Source organism: Halichoerus grypus, chromosome 9 (genome assembly GCF_964656455.1).
Source record: "Halichoerus grypus chromosome 9, mHalGry1.hap1.1, whole genome shotgun sequence".
Lineage (NCBI taxonomy): Eukaryota > Metazoa > Chordata > Mammalia > Carnivora > Phocidae > Halichoerus > Halichoerus grypus.
Window position 1 is genome coordinate 120,837,713 of NC_135720.1, and position 21,454 is coordinate 120,859,166.

Here is a 21,454-nt window from a genome sequence, read left to right on the forward strand (position 1 = left end):
TCCAATTGACACCTGCTTCTGGGGTCAAGTCATTTGCAACACAGTTTCGTATTGGGAAATGGCCTCGTGATGGGCCTGCCTCAGCACCACTAAATGGGATTCAAGGCAGAGTCTAGCACATCATCACATTCCCCTGGTTGTCCCCAAATCTGAGTTTAGACTAGGACCTTGCACTCCTCAACTCAAAGTCACGTTGAGTGGGCACCTAAGTGTTTGAGATTGCACTAAGTCTAGATCGATCCTCACAAGGACCCTATGGGAAAACATTCTGATTTCCTTCTTGTAGGGGAAGAATTGAGCTTCTGAGAAGTTAAACAATTTGCCCAAGCTCCCGGCCAATAGTTAGGATTTGTATCCATGTCTTCTTATTCTGCGTTCAGTGCTCTTTTCACTATCTGCTGCCTCCTCTGAGAAATGCCTTAAACACAGCATGTCAAGATGGCAGCCTCCCAGTATCAGAAAGTGTTAGAGATGGAAGAAATCCTGGATGTCTACCTGTGGTCTCCAACACATACACGGAGAACCCCCTCATTGCCCACGATTCCAGACGCAGCTTCGGCATTGTGTGGAGCCTGACTGTGTCATAGATTGCCTATCCAACAGCCTTCTCCCATCTTCCCTTCTCACAGACACCTGTGCTATTACATAATATGCTACATCCTTCAACCTCCTTTGCAAATGGGGTAGTCATGGAGATATAAACATAAAAGAATAAAAAGCTTTCAAGAAAAATGTTTTTGCCCTTCCATTGCCCCTCCTTCTTCAAGCTTTAAGAAAAGCAGATTTTGTGGCAGGAGCTCCAGCAACCACCTTGAGACCACGCAGAAAAGGCCAGAGAATTTCAGAGACCTTGGCTATAAACCAACACCTCTGGGCTTCTTTATTGTGAGGGTCTAAATCTTTATGTGTTTAATCCCCCATAGCTAGAGCTGTCTGTCTAGAAGTTACATAAAATTCCTAAGTGATATAGTGGCTAAATAATAGTACAAACTGAATGTGGGACTATTGTTCAAATGTTTGTTTATACTGGTGTGGTGAGTAAAATTCAGACTTACTTTAAAGAACTGCTGAATATAAATAGCTTTCAGTCATGTATTTTCCCAACAGGAAATAACAGAAGTATCACTGCTATTATAAGGGAGTCTGTGAACTTTTTTCTTTTACATTAATAAGGTTGGAAGTCACTAATCTCATTAGATCCTTAAGTGACTTTTTAAGTCCAGTTCTCTAAATTCATGATGGGGTTCTCTTTCCACCATTCCACTGGCATCACTTTGGACTTGCTATTACAGACAGATCATACTAGTAAGCAGTGAGCAAAAATGGGAAGCTAATTTTGAGCAAAATTCTTGGGGCTTCTTAGGGAAAGCCAGCACTCTTCACAAAGAAGACTCTTCAAAGGGCAGAAAGTGCAGCTAAATCTTGGGTTATATCCTTGAGTCACATCCATCCACATGGGAGAAAACACTCCAGTTAATTTTATGCATAAAGATTAGCATATCAAATGTCTGTCAGTGAGGAATGATGGACAGAAGGAAGAAAGGAAGGAAGGAAGGAAGGGAGGAAGGAAGGAAGGGAGGAGGGAAGGAAGGAAGGAAAGAAGGAAGGAAGGAAGGAAGGAAGGAAGGAAGGAAGGAAGGAAGGAAGGAGGGAAAAAATGGAGGGTGGGAAGAAAAGACCAATGCGTAGTATTTAAAAGAAGCAGAACAAACAACATTCCTGTGAACTGGAAGGCTGAGGTGCAATTTCCCCATCTTTTATAATAGTCCCTTAGAGTGTGAAAAGAGGGCCACCGTTTCACAGGTAAAATTGTGAATTTGAAAGCAATTAAATATAGTGATTTTTCCCACCCAGCTACAGAATTGAATGTGCCAAATAATTTAGTATTAATTGACTGTGAAAATGCATGGCATTTTATAGCCCTGAATTTCTTGCCTGTGTTTAGTGATTTATTAATTATAAATGACATGTTATATTTCACAGTTTGTCTTTCTGTTATTTTCATTAGAGTAAGTTCTTAACAATTCCAAGTTCAGGTACCTGAGAAGTCTATTAAAAAAGTATGAAATTTGTTTAAAAAGAAGTGCAAATTTAATCCAGTTCTTTTAATTCTGTAATACAAATTAATAGCTAATAAAGTATGGTTCAAGTACATGCCATATCAGATTCACATTGACAAGCAGCATTTGCAATCAGAAGAACTAGTTTGTCTTTCTACGTGTAAGTTCTAATAATATCCTTGAATATTTTCTCTCTTACCTAGGTTGCTAATCTACAATCTTGTTTACACTAATTTTTTTAATCAAATCCTCCCTCTGCCAAGTAGAACAAAGGTAATTTTTTCTTAAGCAAATCCTCTCCTGCCAAGTTGAACAAAGGTAAACTTTAACCAAGTCCATTATCACTAATTATAGGTTAGCAAAATTTGACTACATGAGGTTTTACTGTGTGACTGTGATGTCAGTGCTCTCATATTTAATGAAAATTGGGGTGGGTTTTTTTTTTATAAATTAAGTGAAGTAAAATCACAGCTGATATATTTGTAAATGTATCAGTAGGGCCTTTCCGGTTCAAAACTTACCTCCTCAATGTACTCTTCCCTAACTCCACACTCTGCTCCTTCTTTAAACCCCATTAAAATAACAGTAAAGGGATTTGTGAAATGACAAAAACACACACAAAAAAAAAAATGAAAGGAGATGACAGTAATAGACTTTTGGAAGTGGGAGGCAGATGGATAAGTGGTAATCAATCGGGCACCTGCAGGAGAGCTGAATCCTAAGACAACAGAGGAAAACATTGAGAAGTAACTTAAATTGTCCCACAAAACCCCATAACATCACCTGGAAACCTTCAAATATACTGATCTCTAAGTCCTATTCCCAAAAATTGCAGTGTAATTAGTCTGGCATGTGGCCTAAAGTTTGGACTTTTTTTCAGATTTCCTAGGCGATTCTAACATGCAGACAAATTTTGGGATCCCTGCCCTAACATGAAAAACAGAGATTTAAAACTAACAAAACAAAGCAGTTAAAGGAAATAGAGATTATGTGGAGAAAAGAAAACTTTTTAAAAAACTCATCACTATCCTCAGAGAAATAAGAGAATGTATTAAATCTATGTAACAAGAACAGGATTCATAAAAAAAGAAACACTCAGAGAACTAAAAAGAGTTCTTGGAAATTAAGACTATGATAGTAGACAAGGAAATTTAAAGAAAACTTCCACAATAAAGAGTGTCATTGAAAGCAGAGCAACCAGATATATAAAATAAAAATGAAGTGAAAAGATAAGAAATTTAGAAGACTAGGAGATCCAACATTCAAATAATAGGAACTCCAGAACAAGGAAATATGAGATTGTCCAAGAAAGTTTCCCAGCTTGAAAGATGTAAGAGCCCAGAAAACATCCCACACAATGGATGAAACACCTGTACAAGGCCTATCATTATGAAATTTCCAAATTTCGGGGGCAAATAGGGTCTCTCACAGCTGCTAGAGAGAAAAATAATATGCCACATACAAAGGATCTGAATTCTGAACTTATTTGGACTTTTCCATAGTAATATGAAAACAAGAAGACAAGTTACAATACCTTCTAAATCCTGAAAAGAAATTATTTCCAGTCTAGAATTATACACCAGATAAACCATTATCCAAGTGCATATGTAAAATAGTCATTTTCAGACATGAAAGATCTCAAAATATTACATCCCTCCATCACTTCTCAGGAAACTACCAGAAGATGTGGCCTATCTAAACAAAGGAGTAAAACAAGAAAGAAAAACAAAAGATATCTACCAGAGGATACCCAATATAGGAGACAGGAGACAGGGTTTTTCTACACTGATGGGGAGCAGAAATCCTAGGATATCAACCGTGCTTCAGGCCTAGAGGGCAACCAGCGTAGAATGAATTAAAGTTCAGACTGATCAGAAGTCTCTGGGAGAAATTCCTTCAAGAATATAAAGTCGATAGGATACTTAATATATCTGAAATTTTGTAGAAAAGATTTAGACAGTTAATAGTTTGGTTTTGAATTAATGACAAAATTTTTTTAAATAAACAAATTTTTAAAATCAAGGCAACCAGTAACTCCAGCGAAAAGAAAAGGCTGAGCAAGAAATGAAAATACACAATGAAGGGGAACCCTCTTACACTGTTGGTGGGAATGCAAGTTGGTACAGCCACTTTGGAAAACAGTGTGGAGGTTCCTCAAAAATTTAAAAATAGAGCTACCCTATGACCCAGCAATTGCACTACTGGGTATTTACCCCAAAGACACAGATGTAGTGAAAAGAAGGGCCATATGCACCCCAATGTTCATAGCAGCAATGTCCGCAATAGCCAAACTGTGGAAAGAGCCGAGATGCCCTTCAACAGATGAATGGATAAAGAAGATGTGGTCCATATATACAATGGAATATTACTCAGCCATCAGAAAAGATGAATACCCAACTTTTACATCAACATGGATGGAACTGGAGGAGATTATGCTAAGCGAAATAAGTCAAGCAGAGAAAGTCAATTATCATATGGTTTCACTTATTTGTGGAACATAAGGAATAACATGGAGGACATTAGGAGAAGGAAGGGAAAAATGGGTGGGGGGAATTGGAGGGAGAGATGAACCATGAGAGACTATGGACCTGAGAAACAAACAGGGTTTTAGAGGGGAGGGGGGAGGGGGGATTGGTTAGCCCGGTGATGGGTATGAAGGAGGGCACGTACTGCATGGAGCACTGGGTGTTATACGAAAACAATGGATCGTGGATCACTACATCAAAAACTAATGATGTATTGTATGGTGACTAACATAACATAATAAAATTAAAAAAAAAAAAAAGAAAAAGAAAATACACAATGAAGCTCTACATTGCTCTCAGTCATGAATAGAATTTTCCAAAATCACAATAATTGAAACACTGAAAATTTATTTAACCAAAAATTACAATTATGTTGGGAGAATGAGGGGAATAGGCAGGACATAAAAGGTGTGTGTGTGTGTGTGTGTGTGTGTGTGTGTGTGTGGTGGAGGCGGGTGATGAAAGAGACTTTATCTTTCTTTCTACAGCATTCAATTAAAGAAGCCTAATTATGAAATGGAAAAACAACATATACATGTTATTTAGACATATGGTGGTAAATGACAAAAAGAATCAGCTAAAACAAATAAAAATGCTTACCTCTGATGAGGGGGAAGTGGGGAATAAGGGTAGGGACTGCTGTTTCTCACCAAAAATTTTAGAGAACTTTATGACTCTTTAAATTATGTGAATGTAAAATGAATATAAAAAATTTATATGAAAAATATGAAGATTTTTATATAAAAATATTTTATGTATCTTATATATAAAATATTTTAATTATGAGTGAGCTGCCCCAATTTTGGCAAGAAAATTTGAGACCCTGTTATATCACCTTAATAATTCACTTTTACATTTAATAATTCACATTTTTTTAATGATACACCAACTTCTCATATTGTTACTTCTCTAATTAAAAAAATAAGTTGTGTGATGTCTGATAATTATTAAGATGACTAAGGTTTTAAAGGTAAGCTTTCTCATCCCTGTAGAGCATCAGAAAGAGTGTATTTTAAAGCTTGCAGTGAAGTAAATTCGCTCAAGCAATTCAGCATTCAAATATTTGAAAGTACAAAAGATGCAAAGATCTTTCAATAAAACTGGGTGACTGCCCTCACACTAGGCTACCTTGAAGTTTTCTTTCTCACTGACACCCTAGGGTCTGCATTTGTTCTTTCATTTGCAAACACTTCTCCAAATTTCCTCTTCATTCATGGCTTAGTCAAAACACCTCATAAAGTTGGGGCTTTTCACATCCTCAATAAGGGCTCAGGTAGAAGTGGTTGGGCTGTGGGTAACTCTGGCTCCAGGCATATCTGGCTAGACAGATACCTTTCATTAGTTTTGCTGGCTCTCAGGGGAGCCTATTTCTGGGCTCTTCTACACAAAGTTATATTGACTGTTTCTGATATTCCTTACACTGGCTCTTAAAGATTACTTTGTCTTCCTTTAGTCCCCCTGTAGCCAAGAATGATGTTTCTCCTTCTCACCTAGCGCCTGTGCTGGTGATCTAGACACGTCAAGGACGTTCCGGTGGCTGCTTAGTCATCATCATCCAAATGTTCCTGCTCCTGAGGGTCCAGCGGGGGCTTACTCTGGGTTAGGGATTTGTTAAGGAAAAACAACAGGAATCCCAGAGGGTTCAGACTTATAGGAGCTGTGAAGGGGTGCTCTGACATTGAACCAGCTGAGAAGAAACCAAGCAGAAAGGCATCTAAAGATCTTAGTCACCCCGTGCTGAGAAACCGAAATGAGAAGGGTCACTGAGAGCCATAAGGGAAATCGTGGAGGAAAGAAGAAAGTCTCTTTTTTCTTTTGCCAAGTAAACTCACACTACAGAAATTCATCCTTTACACCTTTATGGCCAAGACATTAGACCTAAATAATCCAAGACATTTGAATCTACTCAACAGTTCATTATTTACCAGAGATCTTCAGGGAGTCCATTTCATCGCCATGGAGTGAACCTATAGACCACAATGTGGTCTAATTTTCTAAACACTGTATGTAACACAGCAGCAGACAAATGAAAAATTAGTTCATGTCTTGATGATGATTAAGACAGGCAGGGAAATCCTCATGGAGAATCCTCATATTCTATTAAGAAACATAATTTTTTAAGTTCAAGCTCATGACACAAACAACTCAAGCTTACTAAAACTATATATAAAATTAAGAATATATTGTGTGGCTAAGCAGGATGCTAGACCTAGCATCTTTTGAATTAAATCTTGGCGTGCAGAGCACTTTTTAAAATAATCTCATGTATCTGGGGGGAATATAAATCAGAATTCAGCATATCTCAGGATTCAATATATTAAAACAATCAAAGAATCCTACATTCTGGAGGGGCACACAAATGTGTCTCATTCAAACCCCTTTTATAATATCCCTGACAAATAGTTATCCAGCTACAAGCTCATGACTTCATGATCATGTTCCAATATGGAATGACCTCAGTGTTTGGAAGGTTCATTCTTATATACCAAGGTCAGCATTCTTGGTCTCATTTTCAAGACACTGACATTGAATTTACCAAGGAGCAAGTTGGTGCTGGGCTGTTTTCTCTTGGCTGACTTCTCTCCTTATCGGTTGTACATACTATGAAATGTCTCACGGAGTTGAGAGGCGCTAAAGCATTTCTAAAAAGACTAAGAAATAATCAGCATCTCCAATGTATTTAGGAAATGTATAATGCTTGTTGAAGTCCAAAACTGAGACTCTGCAACTATAGAATTGCAAAAAAGTACAATGTTTCAAGTTACAGACAGATGTAATAAAAAGCAGAGAAGATGGAGGAGGTGAGAGAAAGAAGGAGCTCTGGGCACACAAAGCCATAGCCATTTGCCAGGAAATAGTTCTAAGTGTTTGGAGACTGTAGGTGAGTGGTTTTCGTGAAACCAGATCTCAGTGTTAGGTGTCTGCTTAACTAAATTCCATCCTTGGTGCACTCCCCTAGCCATTGAGAAAGTTACTCACTCCAACTTAGAGGACACAGAAGCCCTGCCCAGAGTTGTAGGGCCATTACAAGAGATGAGAAAGCATAGTGAAAAGCAGGAGTGGCTCAAAGGAACCCCAGACCAAAGCAGCCCTCACACCCTTGGCTTTTTTTTACTATATAATTAACCAAATGGTAACTCAAGCTAAAACAAATTTCTATGTAAATATCTTAAAACGGGATTATTACCTTACAGCAGGAAAGACCAATTTTGTGGTATATAATACTTCGGAATTATAAATATGCGTCAGATACCGTTACCTGAAATGTGGCCCTAGTAAAGTCCACTGTGTGGTTTCAGAGAGCGTAGGCACAGGCAGATGGGTGGAACCCCAAGGGCCTGGAGAATTGCCTGTTTCTGGTCTCTTTGGCAATCTTTATTAATCTTAGAGAACTGGCTCCGTTAACTAAATCGAAGTCAATTGCTACTACCCTTTAAAACAAATACAGTGGGTCCACTGTTCTGCCTCAAACACAAAAACTTGGGATTCTACTAATCTAAGAGCCTGAACACAAGGCAGGAACAAGACACAGGGAAGCCCCAGGAGGCTTTTGGGTAGAATGGAAATTGAGAAGAGTGGGGAGCATGCCACGGGAAGAGGCTGCCCCAGAGCTGGTGACAGGGAGGCACTAGAAAGCTCCCCTTCTCCTCAGGAGTCTCAGACACAACCTCCCCCATAAGTGGGTGGGAAGCCCCCAATGGACAGGCATTTTTTCATAGACAACAAAAGGCAGTGTTTTCAAAAGTTCAGAATACCTACGAATTACTAGGGGCGGTTCCTAAACATAAGGATCAGAAATTCTGATTTTATGGGTCTGGGATAGAGCTCAGAAATTTAAAAAAAAGAGAGAGAGAGTAACCTGGTTGGTTCATATCTTCTCCTTTTACTTCTTCTTGTAATTATCACTATTATTAGCTAGCATTTACTGAGGACTTCATAATGGCCTGGCCCTGCTCTTATTTAAGCCACCTCAACCTTGTAAATGCTCATTTTTCTTCCATTCCACACACAAGTAAGCCGAGGCACCGAAGAGTGAGGTAATGACTCCAAGACCACTTGGGTAGTAATTAGCAGGGCTGCTATCTCGATTTTTCAAGGTAACCCACGTGCCATAAAATCCTCACAAGTAGCATCAGACAGTGGGGGACAAGTCTCGGGGCAGCATGCATGCTTCGTTTCTTCCTGTTTGTCTTAAAGTATTTTTCGGACGTAAGACACATGGGGTACAATGACACCTGCCTGTTTGCTGCACAGTGGAAGGTTTGCACCTTGACCTCTGGAGGGGCTGTTTCTGTCTTACCTAATCATGTAATGTTTGAAGAAAGAGCTTAAAAATAAAAGAGTTTGGGGGCACCTGGGTGGCTCAGTTTGTTAAGCATCTGCCTTGGGCTCAGGTCATGATCTCAGTGTCCTGGGCTCGAGCCCCACGTGGGGCTCCCTGCTCAGCGGGGAGTCTGCTTCTCCCTCTCCCTCTGATGCTCCCCTTGCTTGTGCTCTCTCTCTCTGCGTGTCAGATAAATAAAAATCTTAAAACAAAAATAAAAAATAAAAAAATAAGAGTTTGATAATGCCCAGCCTTCGGGAGAGTCAAGCTCCTCTATCAGGCTCTCCGAGGCCTCGGCCCACCTATTTTCCCATGTCAGCTCCTGCCACTTCCCCTTTTACCCATCTGCATGCTGGGCCCTGCTCAACAACGCATTTTCTTCCAGCTGTGACTTTGCTCACTGCCCCAAGCCCCGCTGCCCCGCCCTGTTCCCATCATGCCGGGCTAGGCTGGGACTCCCACTGGGGCTGAGGTTGGGAACCAATTGGGGCATCACAGGTTGTGTTTCTCTTCTGTTCTGGTTATCACTGTGCACCGAAAGTCCTCCGTGCTGGCGGGCTTCTCTTCACAACTTGGAAAACCAGGAAATTCACACCTGCATTTTCTTGATCTTCCAATCAATTCGCCGAGCCCCCACCTCCCAATCAGCGGACTCTCTGGCCTCCTCCACCCATCCCCACCCGAGTCCCATGAGAGAGAAGCTGGCGAACATTCCTGGCGCCCGTAGTTTCAGGTTTCTGCAGCTCTGCCTTCGGTCGCTGCGTCCCCACTGAGCCATCACAGGGCCCACCCAGCATGACAATGAAGCTGTTGCTTGCTGGTCCCCGTGAGCGCCCTGGAGCCCTGCGTTCCAGTCCACCAGCTGCAATCACACCGGAGGTTCCCGGGCGTTAGCTCCCAACCCCCGTCACAAAACACGTCCTGTGCAGCCTTAATTGTGAGCCACGCCCCATTGCTGTGCAAATAAAACTACAGGAAGCCCAGAGAAATTTGAATTTCAGAGAAGCAATGAGTAAATTTAGGGTTATTTATGTATGTCTCAAATGTTACATGAACAGACTTACACTAAAAATGATGCACTGTTTATCTGAAATTCAAATTTCACTGCCGGTCCTGAACTTTATTTGGCAACCCTACCCTAGCCCCTGCCTACAGCAGTGGGCCAGACCCCCCCAAGGGGAGTTTCTCTTTAGGCCTCTTTGGATCTTTTCCAGACTGGAGACTTTAGTTCATCAGATGTGTTTTAATAACTTTGGGGACAAAAGCGAAGGTCTCATTTTGTTTCTAGGAGGCTCCTCCTCAGGGGCATTTTTCAGCATTTATCCACCAAGACCATTGGGAGAGGAGTTTTTGCCCAACTACAAAGGAACCCGTTGAAACCTATCTGGGAGGCAGTGGTTTCTGTGATTTTCTTATTTACATAACCCAGAAGGGTTACTCAAGCAATTTCTCCCAGCAGGACCACTGGGCCCAAGACAACTTTTTACCTCCATCCAGATGGAGATGCATTTGGCAAATGCTAGCTTTTCTTCTCCCTAAAGCACTGCCTTCCCAGGAAACCCACTGAGATTTTGCAAATGCATTATTTACATTCTTAAGAATGAACTCTTAGCAGTTCAACAAGAACAAATGGAGAGCAGACTAAGAGCAAGTTCTCGGTTCAGGCGAGTCGTCCACATTCAGTGTGTGGTTCACACACCAAACAAGGAAGCTCTTCCAGGAGGCAAATGGCCTGAAAGCCAGTGTTTTCCCGCGGCTAAGCCTAAGGAACGGATGCCTTTTTCTTCTCCCATAAGTGATGTCAGCTGACCAAGACGTCAGTCCATGGGGCATGTAGAAGGATGTTCCCACAAATCTACGCCTTAGAGGGAACGCTTTTCAAAATGTTGCACAAAGGTACTTTCCCGGCTCAGAGTGACCCTCTGTTCCAGGAGAGTTGCCCAGCACAGGGGGAGAAAGGATGAGGAAACATCGAGAGGAAGCAAGTCTCACAAACCCAGTTTTCCTTAATTACAACATCGAACCAAGGACTCCAAAGAGCCACAGGAGCAGGTCCTTATGTGGTTAAAGGCGCTGGCGTTTGCTGAAGAGGCTAATTTTCAGCCCACATTCTCTTACTCAGCACTTTTAATCAAAATAATCAGTCCAGTGTCTGAGGAGGGATGGGGAATGAATAGGGCAGTGTAAGAATCCCTTGTTGCTAATGAAATATTTAAAAATCCAGGACAGGGATGGCCTGTACTATTTAATACAGAGGAGACTCTTACCATGCCCCTCCATACCCTGGTGGGGTTTTTTTTTTTATTTGCAAGAGGAAAAAAATAGAATTTATGCACCTTAAAAAAATATGAAGTGAAAAATTATCCATTAGCACAGCAAAGACCTATTTCCAGGAAACAGGTTTTAAAAGAAAATTCCTGACGTCCTGAGGTTAAAACCAGGAGGTGTCATGACTTTGAAAGTGAACGATGAAAGAGCCACTGTGTCCAGGTGCATACAGGCTTGCCTCGTTTCATCTGTTAAGCGAGGCTGGTTAAATCCTTGGTTGTGGTCCAAAAATATCCTGGCAGTTAGCATCTTGCATTAAAATTTATAAACCACGAAAGACCTTTTCTTAAAGAAAAGTTAATTCAGGCTGGATGGCCTGGAAAAAAAAAAAAAGTATTTAAAAGGGGTAGTCATCAGAAGTGGTTATATGGAAAACTAGAGGTAAGTAATACTTTTTACTCCCCTAAAACATACTAAAAATATAGCAATAGTAATTTCAGAAGGAAGGGAAATGGCACCAAGTATAATTTCATTTCTAAGAAGTCCCTGGAATTGCCAGAATTGACTTTTCGGGGCAACAAAATAATCGTAGGAATATTAGCAGGAAATCGGAGTTGTCGTGTGCATGGAAACAGGCTGCCCTTTGCTCTCTCCACTCCGGAGCCAGCTACGAGGTTCCTCCCTCTCCAGACTCTGCTTAGGCAGGTCTGGAGGGGCACTCAGCCCTTTCCCTCCATGTCTCTCTGCTGTGCCTCCTTCTTTAGTTCACCTATTCGATCCGCCTTTATTGAGCACCTCCTGTATGCTGTCTGGCTCTATCTATTCTTGCTCATCCTGCAGAAGCAAACTGAAGCACCATGTGCTCAAAGAGGCCTCCGTGAGCTCCCTGCAGATTAGGTCAAGTCCCCCGGCCTCTTGCTTCTCTTCGCCCTCAGCTCTCTTTTCAATGGCCTGACTTCTCTGGGAGGTGGTGCGGGCGGAGGGGAGATGGTTTCTTTCACTCACAGCTGCATCCACACCCCCTCACCACACACCGGGTACCCACTGGCAAAATGAATAAACTCCAAACACCACGATTCGAGTTTCACAGGCCCATTTTATCTGGTTCATCTTTTATTCCGAAAGGACTTGGAGATTCGGCTCCGAAATTGGAGTTTTAAGGGATTGGTAAAGAATAGAAAGTGGCAGCAAGGAGAGGGTACTCATAACAGTAGATGGCCATGACGTGCTCTCTTCTACATGGTACTGAGGTTGTCAGCAGGCAATCTGAGCAGATGACTCCATTTCTGCATAAACCTAAGTGGGAGGAGAGAAAGCCCCAAACAACAGTGGTCTGCAGGCGCGTCCCACAGGAGGTCGGCCTGGACCAGCCTGCTGGCTACACTTGGAGAATTACAGTCCCCAAGAACCCGCGTGAATTTGCCCAGCCTGGTTTTCTTCCCGATTCATACAGTCAGACCTTTCAACCTTGACTAAATGATAAGCCTCTCGAGTAACAGTAACAATAATATTAATGTGAGCTACCATTTATTGAGTGCTCAGTATGTATCAGACAGAGTGCTGAGGGCTTTATACACAGTGTCTATGTATTCTGCATAGCAGCCAGCGTGAGAGCAGTATTATTAACCCCATATTTCAAATACCTACTCAGCAAGCTACAGGAATTGACATAGGTCCAACAGCTAATCATGACGGGCACTGTAAATCCCATTTCTTTGGCCTCCTCTATAGATCCTAGCAGGTATCTGGGCACTCGGGAAGCATTTCATAAATCTTTTCCAGTTGGCCTGAGCAGAACAGTACAATTCCTTGCATTTCTGGAGACAGTAGTCCCACCTGGGCCCACACACACAGCCAGAATCCATCTGAGCTGGACGCTGGTCTTGACGGAGTTCATTGGCCAGCTCCGCAGTGACCCTAGGGAATGCCGTTCTGTGCCAGGCCATGCGGAGTGAACCCTGAAGCTGCTGGAGTCTTGGGAGGAGGTGAACTCAACATTCTGGGAGGCTAATGGAATCTTTTGCCAATGCCATAAAACTGAAAATCTAGAGGGCTTTGCAGTAATGGCCAAAGGGACTGCACCGTGCTTCATTTCTGCTGAGAGTGACCTCCCACTGAAGAAGGTGCGGGCTTCGCTCCACCTGACCTTGGTTGTTCCTCCTAAACATTCTTTCGTTGACAACCTTCCTTGACCCTCTGTCCCCAACTGCTGTCTCGATCTATTTGTGGATATGTTCAGAGCTAAGAACACTGGGGTTGGATTTTATTCAGTGTCTCAAATACATTCAAGGAAGGCTTACTTCATTATAATTCTTCAGACAGGGACAGGCCCTCCCACCTGCTTGCATGTCATGCAAAATGATTCTCAATTCTTCTTTAAACCTTTGTATTATATCTTTCTTCTTTTCGGATTATTTTTAAATCTGTTGGTTTTATTCTGGGTGAATCCTCTTTTGCTACCTTAACTACCTAGTGTATCTTCTACCCAACTGTAAAGAAGCCAACGTTCTCTCTTCTCTCACTGGGTATGAAAGAACCAAATTTTTAATCCTACGAAACATTTCTCCTTTTAGTCTTGATGGAGCTGACATGAAGAAAGAAGAGTTATGGTGGAAATGGAAATATATACGTAAAAACTATAGTTTCCCACAATTTTCCGTGAATTCATAATCCCCAGAGACCAAACAAGCAACAGGAGGGTCAAGAAGTTCTGTAATATCAGCTGACAGTTATGCAGCATGGACTCAGAACAAAAATCATCTCATCTGTGTGTATTATTACCAGTTTATTCTATAGATAAGGAAATTCAAGTGGTCACAGGACTAATTTCACTATAAGTGGTAGGGGTGATGAGTACTCAGGCCAGATAGTTCAAAGTTTCATATATTTTTATAGTCTAACCAACCCACAGCAATGACACAACATCACCTTCTTAGTTGCCAATTGGCATCTGCCGATACGAATAAGTTTAGGGATAGAAGAAGGGACGTGAGCTGGCTATCAATCAAATGGTTTCCCTTGAACATTGCTAACCACATTTCTCGTAAGAATCCCCTGAAAGGTGATTAGAAACACAGATTCCCAAGCTCCACTCATGGAGATTCTGCTTCAGTGTCTTTCGAGTGGCTGGGGATCTGTACACTCCCCAAGCCCCCTAGGTGATCCTCAAGAGACTTTGAGACATGCTGTCTTCGAACAGCGTTTCTCTTCCCAGATAAACAAATTCTCAGAGAGTTACATAACGTAGTCAAGGTCACTTATCTAATGTGAGTGGCAAAGGCCAGATGGACCCACAGACTCCGGATACCAATGATCTTTCCACTTGACCCTGAGAGCTTCTGAACCAAAAGCCATCCTAGGACCCGCGCCAGGGGAAGGCGATGGGTCCAGCTCCTTCAAACCACAAGTGCTCATGCTTACGTGCCAGGAAGCACCTGTGGAAGAAGTAACTCCGGGACCAGGTAGAATCTCAGGGATTAGTCCTTTACTCAGCACATACGTGGCTTTCAATTAAACCGCCTGTTGCTTTGTCGGCAAGAGCCGACCAAGGGATTTCCATGACGCAGAGCCTCATCAGAGGGCTACAAACTCTCAAATGGGCAAGGAACTTGATATCCACACCCGTCTCTGAGAGTGTGACCTTCACAGGGAAAGCAGGCCATTCCTGGCACTTCACAAGTTCTCTCACCCAGCTAATCTCACTGGCCGGAATGCAAGCTTCGTATTTTGTCTGCCTGGGAAATCTAATGGAAAGAACTATTATTAGACATATTTATTTTATCAAGGAAAATATTCTCATAAAATGTTCAAGAAAGGATATTGCCTGGTTCCCAAGAACAGCCAGAGAGACCCTTTGGAGGATACACACGTATACATTTACGTCTTGAATATATAGGTGTGTGTATACATGTAATATACATATATATTACTTAGGTAAGCATATATTCTTAAGTGCAGTAGGAAATGTTTATTTTCCTTTCAGCAATTTTTTGCAGTAAACTTTAACCCTTCGTTTTTCAATTGCGGGAGTAACAAATATTCTAGTGCTTCTCAGACTTACATATGCATGTGAATCATCCAGAGACCTTATTAAAATGCATTCCTATTTAGTAGATCTGGGTGGGACCTAAGAGTCTCTATCTCTAACAAGTTCCCAGGAGATGCTGACAAGTCACAGGCCACGCTCTGAACAATAAGATTCTGGTTTGTGGCGAATGACCATCTTCATCACACATAAATAGCAACTGTTAAGGATCAGACTATATAAAAGGAACAAAAAAATAAAAACTACGTTCAAATTAACCTACTCTTTATTGAATAATTAATTCCAAAAGGGACTTCAGAATCTATGCAATGTCCCTCGGATAGAATTGTAAACAATTTTCACTCAATTTTATTAGAGCCATTTCAGAGTACAAGTTGATAGACAGATTTCGACTTGAGAGAAAGAGGAAGCAGACTGCCTTCTTCTTCAGAAGGAGCCAGAAATCACCCAGAATTATGGGTATTCTCTTATTGCAGACACTCTGATCTGTGGGTAGATGAAGAATGCTGGAGTGGATCAGATCATACTGATCTCTCAAAATTGATTCTGCCAGTCTAGAAATGATTAAAATTTCATTCAAGCACATCCTCTTGGAACTTTTTGAGGAAATGTCCAACACCAATATCATTCCAAATATTCTGCTATTTGGAATTCTACTCATTGCTTTGTTTAAATATTTGACATAAGTATATTAATAATTATCTTCACTTCGAAGACTTAAAATATGAATTTTTTCCTAAAATGTGTTGGTAATAACTAGAGCACAAATGAAAATGGACATGCCTAACACAGTTGCTAAGAGGGATACAAAGAAATCTAGGGAATGATCCCCACAGGGAAGGAGCCCCAGCTTTTTAGGAGCAGAGACCCAACCTGTGAAACAATTATTACCAGAAAGGGTACCAAAACTACCCACACAAATGGCATATGTTATTTAAATGGTGTACTTAAAGGATGATGTAGTTAAGGCAAACTTGGTGTGGGGGGAGGAGGCGGGATGTCAGATTAGAATCAACGGTGGTGGGATTTGAATCTGACCTTGAAGGACAGGAAGGATTTCAAAAGGCATAGAAGAGGAGAAAGAATGCGGTAAGGTGTAGTGAAAATAAAGAAGTGGGAACAGATATTAAATTTGGGGGTCACATCTCTGTGCCAGGCACCAAGCCACTTGCTAACAGATTAGCTAATTTAACCCTCCCAATTATTCTGCAAGGTGGGCATTCTGGCCCATTATGATGAACCAGGGACAGAGATTCAGGCTAAATGACTAAGGTCACACAGCTGGTAAGGGGCCCCACGGGAATTTGAATCTGGGGCTATTTGATACCAGAGTTGATAATGGATCCTCTCTAAACCAGCATTCCACAAGGTACATCTTATGGCATCCTGAGACGTGAATATGATTCGGGAAACAGAAGAGTTCAGTGGTCAGATAAATTTTGAAAGCTCTTAGGATAAATTAGAATGCTAATAGTGTTTCAGATATGAGCTAACATTTATTGAATGCTTCCCATGTGCCTGGTTAAAATGGTTCTGTTGCTGTTTTAACAGGGGACCTCTCAGAGCCTTTAATATTGTAATATGCATTGAGAATGTCCAATGTTATGTGTTGGGGAATAATATTAATAATCCCACATAAGATGATATGATCATGCAAACACACAGTATTAAAGTAGAATAATTGGAAATAGACAGGCTTCAATTAGAGGTCATTATCTTCTGGTAGACAAGCTTAAGAGTTAGCTATTATGCCCGGTGACTTTCCATTCTTCCCTGTATCCCCCAGTAACTTCGCTGTAATATACAATTCTGTTAGTAAACTGGGTGTGGCCTCCTGAGCTTGGGACCAGGGATGGTTCTCAGAGAACAGGGTCGGAGAGTCGAGAGGTAGATGATGCAGCATCTCTTGTGGTATCCAACAGCTAGGTAAGTCGGGTCTAGTCATTCACCATTTGAAATATCAAGAGATGAAGGTGCTGGACAGGACCCCAGTGGAGTCTCCTGCCCCTTTTGTCATATCAGCGATAGTAATTGTTATAATTTAAGAGTTCATAAATCTTTAACTGTATCTGTGTCAGGCTTGAACGACCCACACATTGCCTTGACTCCTGTGACATATTCAGTAACATGTGTCCAATAAAATAAACAGGCTCTGCCTTCTCTCATGTTCTATCAAGCCCAAGTTACTAAATCCTTCTCTATTTAAATACAGTTGACCCTTGAACAACGTTGGGTTGGGGCTGCTGACGCCCTGCACAGTTGAAAATCCACGTATAACTTTTGACTCCCTCAAAACTTAGCTACCAACAGCTTACTGTTGACCAGAAGCCTTACAATCATGTAAACAGCCAATTAACACATATTTTGTATGTGATGTACTGCATTGTTACAATAAAGTAAGCCAATTTAGCCTATCATTTTCCAGCCTTATTATATGTTTCAGAGAATCATTAGTTCCAATATATTCTCGCCTAGCTTCTGCTGTGTTCATGGACCAACACTTGCTGATGGCTGACTTCGGCCACAGGACACCCATCCTACGATCAGAAGGCTTAGCCTGAAGTGGTGGGACTTCACTGCCCAGCCGCGGTAACTTTTGCAACTTCTCCCCACTAGAGGTCACTGTTACATCGCTGTTCCAGAAAAGAGCCTCGCCGTCAAGCAAAAGAAACCGGACCGCTTTCAATCTAGCCACTCTGGCTGTGTTTGCATAGAGAAATAGAACAAACAAGCAGAGCAGTCATCAGATGGAAACTATATTTCAGATAATGTGCAGATAATACAAACTGTCCTTAGACAATCCATCAGAGACGATTTGTTTTCAAATACTTCACGTTTAACTTAAAAAAAAAAAAATTCCAGTTAAATTTTCTTCAAATAAATGTAGTTTTCCTTTTCGTGTTATGGGGCAAGCTAACCCATTCAAGAGATATCATGGTATATAGCTGTATAACTCTGGGCAAGTACCGGATGTCATTAAGCCTCACTTATCTATAAAATGGAGGTAATAATTATATAAATTCATTGGACATTGAGGATTAACTGAGATGCTGTATGAAAAGTTCTTAACCCGGTGCCTGGGACACAATAAACAACATAAGTGTTAGCAATCATTAGTATTAGCCATAGAGCCAATCAGGGAAGTGCCTACAAGGTTTAAATGAGTTATTTGTAAATTGCTTAGAACAGGGTCTGGCATACAATGAGGGCCACTTACATGCTTGTTAAATAAAATAAGTAAATAAATAAATAGACCCAGGTTAAAGCATAAATTCTAAATAGGCAGATGCAAACACAGCCTTAAGAATGTAGAAACTTACTTATATTATCCTATTAATTCAACATGCTTATTCTGGAAGGTTGGGAAGAAAGTAGGACCTAACACAGGTCATTGTTCATTTTTAAATTTCTAAATAACTACAGATTGCCAAGTGGTCTAAAGGGAGATCCTAACAGAAAACATCTCTAATACGTGGAGCTCAGACTGAACAGAAAAAAAGCTATTTGCAACCTAAATGAGTATCCTATGTTTACCCTTTAAATACCTGATCTTGTGTCATCAGATTCTGCCTCTTTTTGACACCATCAGTGAGCATCAATACATGAAACAGCTTGTGTCTTTGGGTTTCAAGTATCTACCCTCCAAACCAGAGTCGTAGCCTGCGACGACCCTGGGACAGTCCCAGCAGAGTCAACAGTGTGTCTTCATGCAGTAGAAGCTCAGTAATTCCTTACTGAGTAAATTAATATAGAATATGGGCCCGAAGATCTAAATGACTTTGATACAGGCTGATTAACCTCATTTACATTCTTGTTTCATCAAGTACATTTTTAAGGAAGACGGTCTCTTTCAAAAACAAAACAGAACAAAAACGTGGAGGGTCTGGTGGTGAAATATGCTATGATTACTAGGACACTGGTGCCACTGTCGTATTCTGTGCTGAGGAGTTAGCAGTTTGCCCACCATTGCCTGTTCATCATCAGTGCAAATGTCAGTGCAGTGGAAAAGGTCAATAATTTGAATTATTGTGAAAATAGTTTTGAACTTGCAGACCTCTGAAAGGGTCTTAGGGTGCCCCAGGGGGGTCCAAGGATTTCACTTTGAGAACTGCGGGCCTAGTGGATGATGTTCCAGTGAAAGACGATGCTGAACAAGGTAGATTCATCATGTGTTCCCCTTGCCTGTTCCATCCCCCTATTTCTCTTTCTTGGACAATTTGGGAAAACACCAAGGGCTGCTGGGACCTTCCTTAGGGTTTAGGCTGGCACAAGTGATGAGCACTTTCTGAGGTCACGCTATGATACTATGTAAAGCCCTCTCCAGAGAACTGAAGGGGCATGAGTGACTCAGGGCTGTGCAAAGGCCTCTAGCAGATTCTAGGAGACTTAGAAGCTCCAAATAAAATATTCAGCTCCTGTTAGTTCCTCCTCTCTTATCCTCCAGTGTCCAAGGGAGCTCAAAACCCCTTTCAGAATCTGAAACCATCCTATAGACCAAATATATGCTAGAGGCAAAGATATCCAAGCTAGAAGTGGGCCCCTGGAATGACAGATGCTCTGGAATAGAGCGATAGTGCAATGCTTGTCAGAGGTTGATTATTATGCCCCATCAGAACTCTGCAGTTAACAACTCCATGGGTATACCTGCATGCTGGCACTCCAGAAACAGCAGAGAAAACTCCATGTAGAATTGTATGGCTGGGGGCTCCTGGGGAGCTCAGTCAGTTAAGCATCTGACTCTTGATTGCATCTCAGGTCATGATCTCAGGGTCATGAGATCAAGCCTCGCATGGGGCTACCTGCTCAGCGGGGAGTCTGCTTGAGATTCTCTCTCTCTCCTTCTCCCCTTTGCCCCTCCCCCTGCTCTCTCTCTCTCTCTCAAATAAATAAATATTTTTTTTTAAAAAAGAATTGTATAGCTGGATGTGGGGAAATGCTATTATAAAACATTTCTATTGCACAGAAGGTAGAGTCATTTCTCAAGGACACAAGAAAAAAATACATTTATGAATTAAAATCTTGTCTCTATAATTCATTTTTATGCTTACCCCTCACCCCAGTTAGTTCAGATAAGCCCCAAGCCATACAAAAAGTTTACAACCTTGTTCATTGCTTACATTTGGAATGACAAAGCTAGAAGCTAAAGGTCTAGTAGACAAACGAGACGTTGGGCTCACACACCCCTCATTCTAGCCTGGTCACTGCCTTGCTTTAGAATTTCCTGACACCTGGCCACTGACAGCAGCATTACACCTGCTCTGTCACCACCTGAGCCTTCTAACTGGGCTCCTTGCTGCTCAGATTCTCAGCTCCCGAGTTGAAGCCTTGGGGGAACTGTTCATAGAGGGAGAGCCTGAGGCGCAGGAAAGTTAAGAAGCAAGATGCTCCTGCCTAGAAAGAGGTGGTGCCAAGGCAAGATGCCAGTGGGCCTGGCTGATGGCCAGCCAGCCATCCTTCGAGGCAGGCCTGCAGGACTCGAAAAGCTGCCTTGCTCCGGGCCAGCTGAGCCAACGCCTGCCCGGGATACGTGCTGTGTTGTGTTCCCACCGGCCGTGGCCAACACGGAACCTTCACAGACACCATGCAAAGTGCCCCCCACCCCTTCCGTGAAAAAGCCTGGCTCTAGTAAAACAAAACACGTAAAGAGCAACCCGGAAAACACGGTTGGGAGGGTAATTCTGATTTTAGGTAGGAATAGTCCTCCCATGTAATGAATCTTGGGCAAGTCCAGTTTACCTCTCTTGGACTTTGAGTCCCCCCTTCAAAGAAGGATTTGGATGAGCTGAGCGCCAAGGCTCCTATGTGCCTTGCTCCCTAATCTCTGAGTCACAGCTTCCTTGCTAGAGCCTGTACAGGTCTTCAGTGTCCCATTCGTTATGGAAATGCCACGCTAACCTGGGCTTATCAGAACCCTTGAGTGGACGAAGCCGTGAGCCATGGATTATACTGCAGGTTTGTGCCAGTATCCAGATGAGCACATACCATTCCTACCTAATCAATGGACTAGCAAATCAGACACTCCTCCTGAAGTCAAAATTGTAAATGAGGTTGAAGTACGTGGAACACCCCTGGGAACCGAGATCAGCTACATGCAACTGAAAGTGCCAGAGGTTAGTCACCCGATGGGACAGCTCTTGACCAGTGGGGATGACCCAGTGCATCATTGCTGCTCCCCCCCCCAGTCCTCTGTGTGGACAGTTCTGAGGTCATCCTATCCAGCAGTGGTCAGCCT

General features: G+C 42.0%; 1 protein-coding gene across 1 annotated transcript in view; it reads right to left on the reverse strand.

Moving 5' to 3' along the window:
- The window catches only part of MYLK4 (myosin light chain kinase family member 4), an 82,687-nt gene that overhangs the window by 54,181 nt on the left and 7,052 nt on the right, over positions 1-21,454 (reverse strand). The window contains exon 2 of the mRNA XM_078054420.1: positions 9,563-9,570. Coding sequence (XP_077910546.1) covers positions 9,563-9,570 — 8 coding nt within the window. The remainder of the gene's footprint in view (positions 1-9,562; positions 9,571-21,454) is intronic.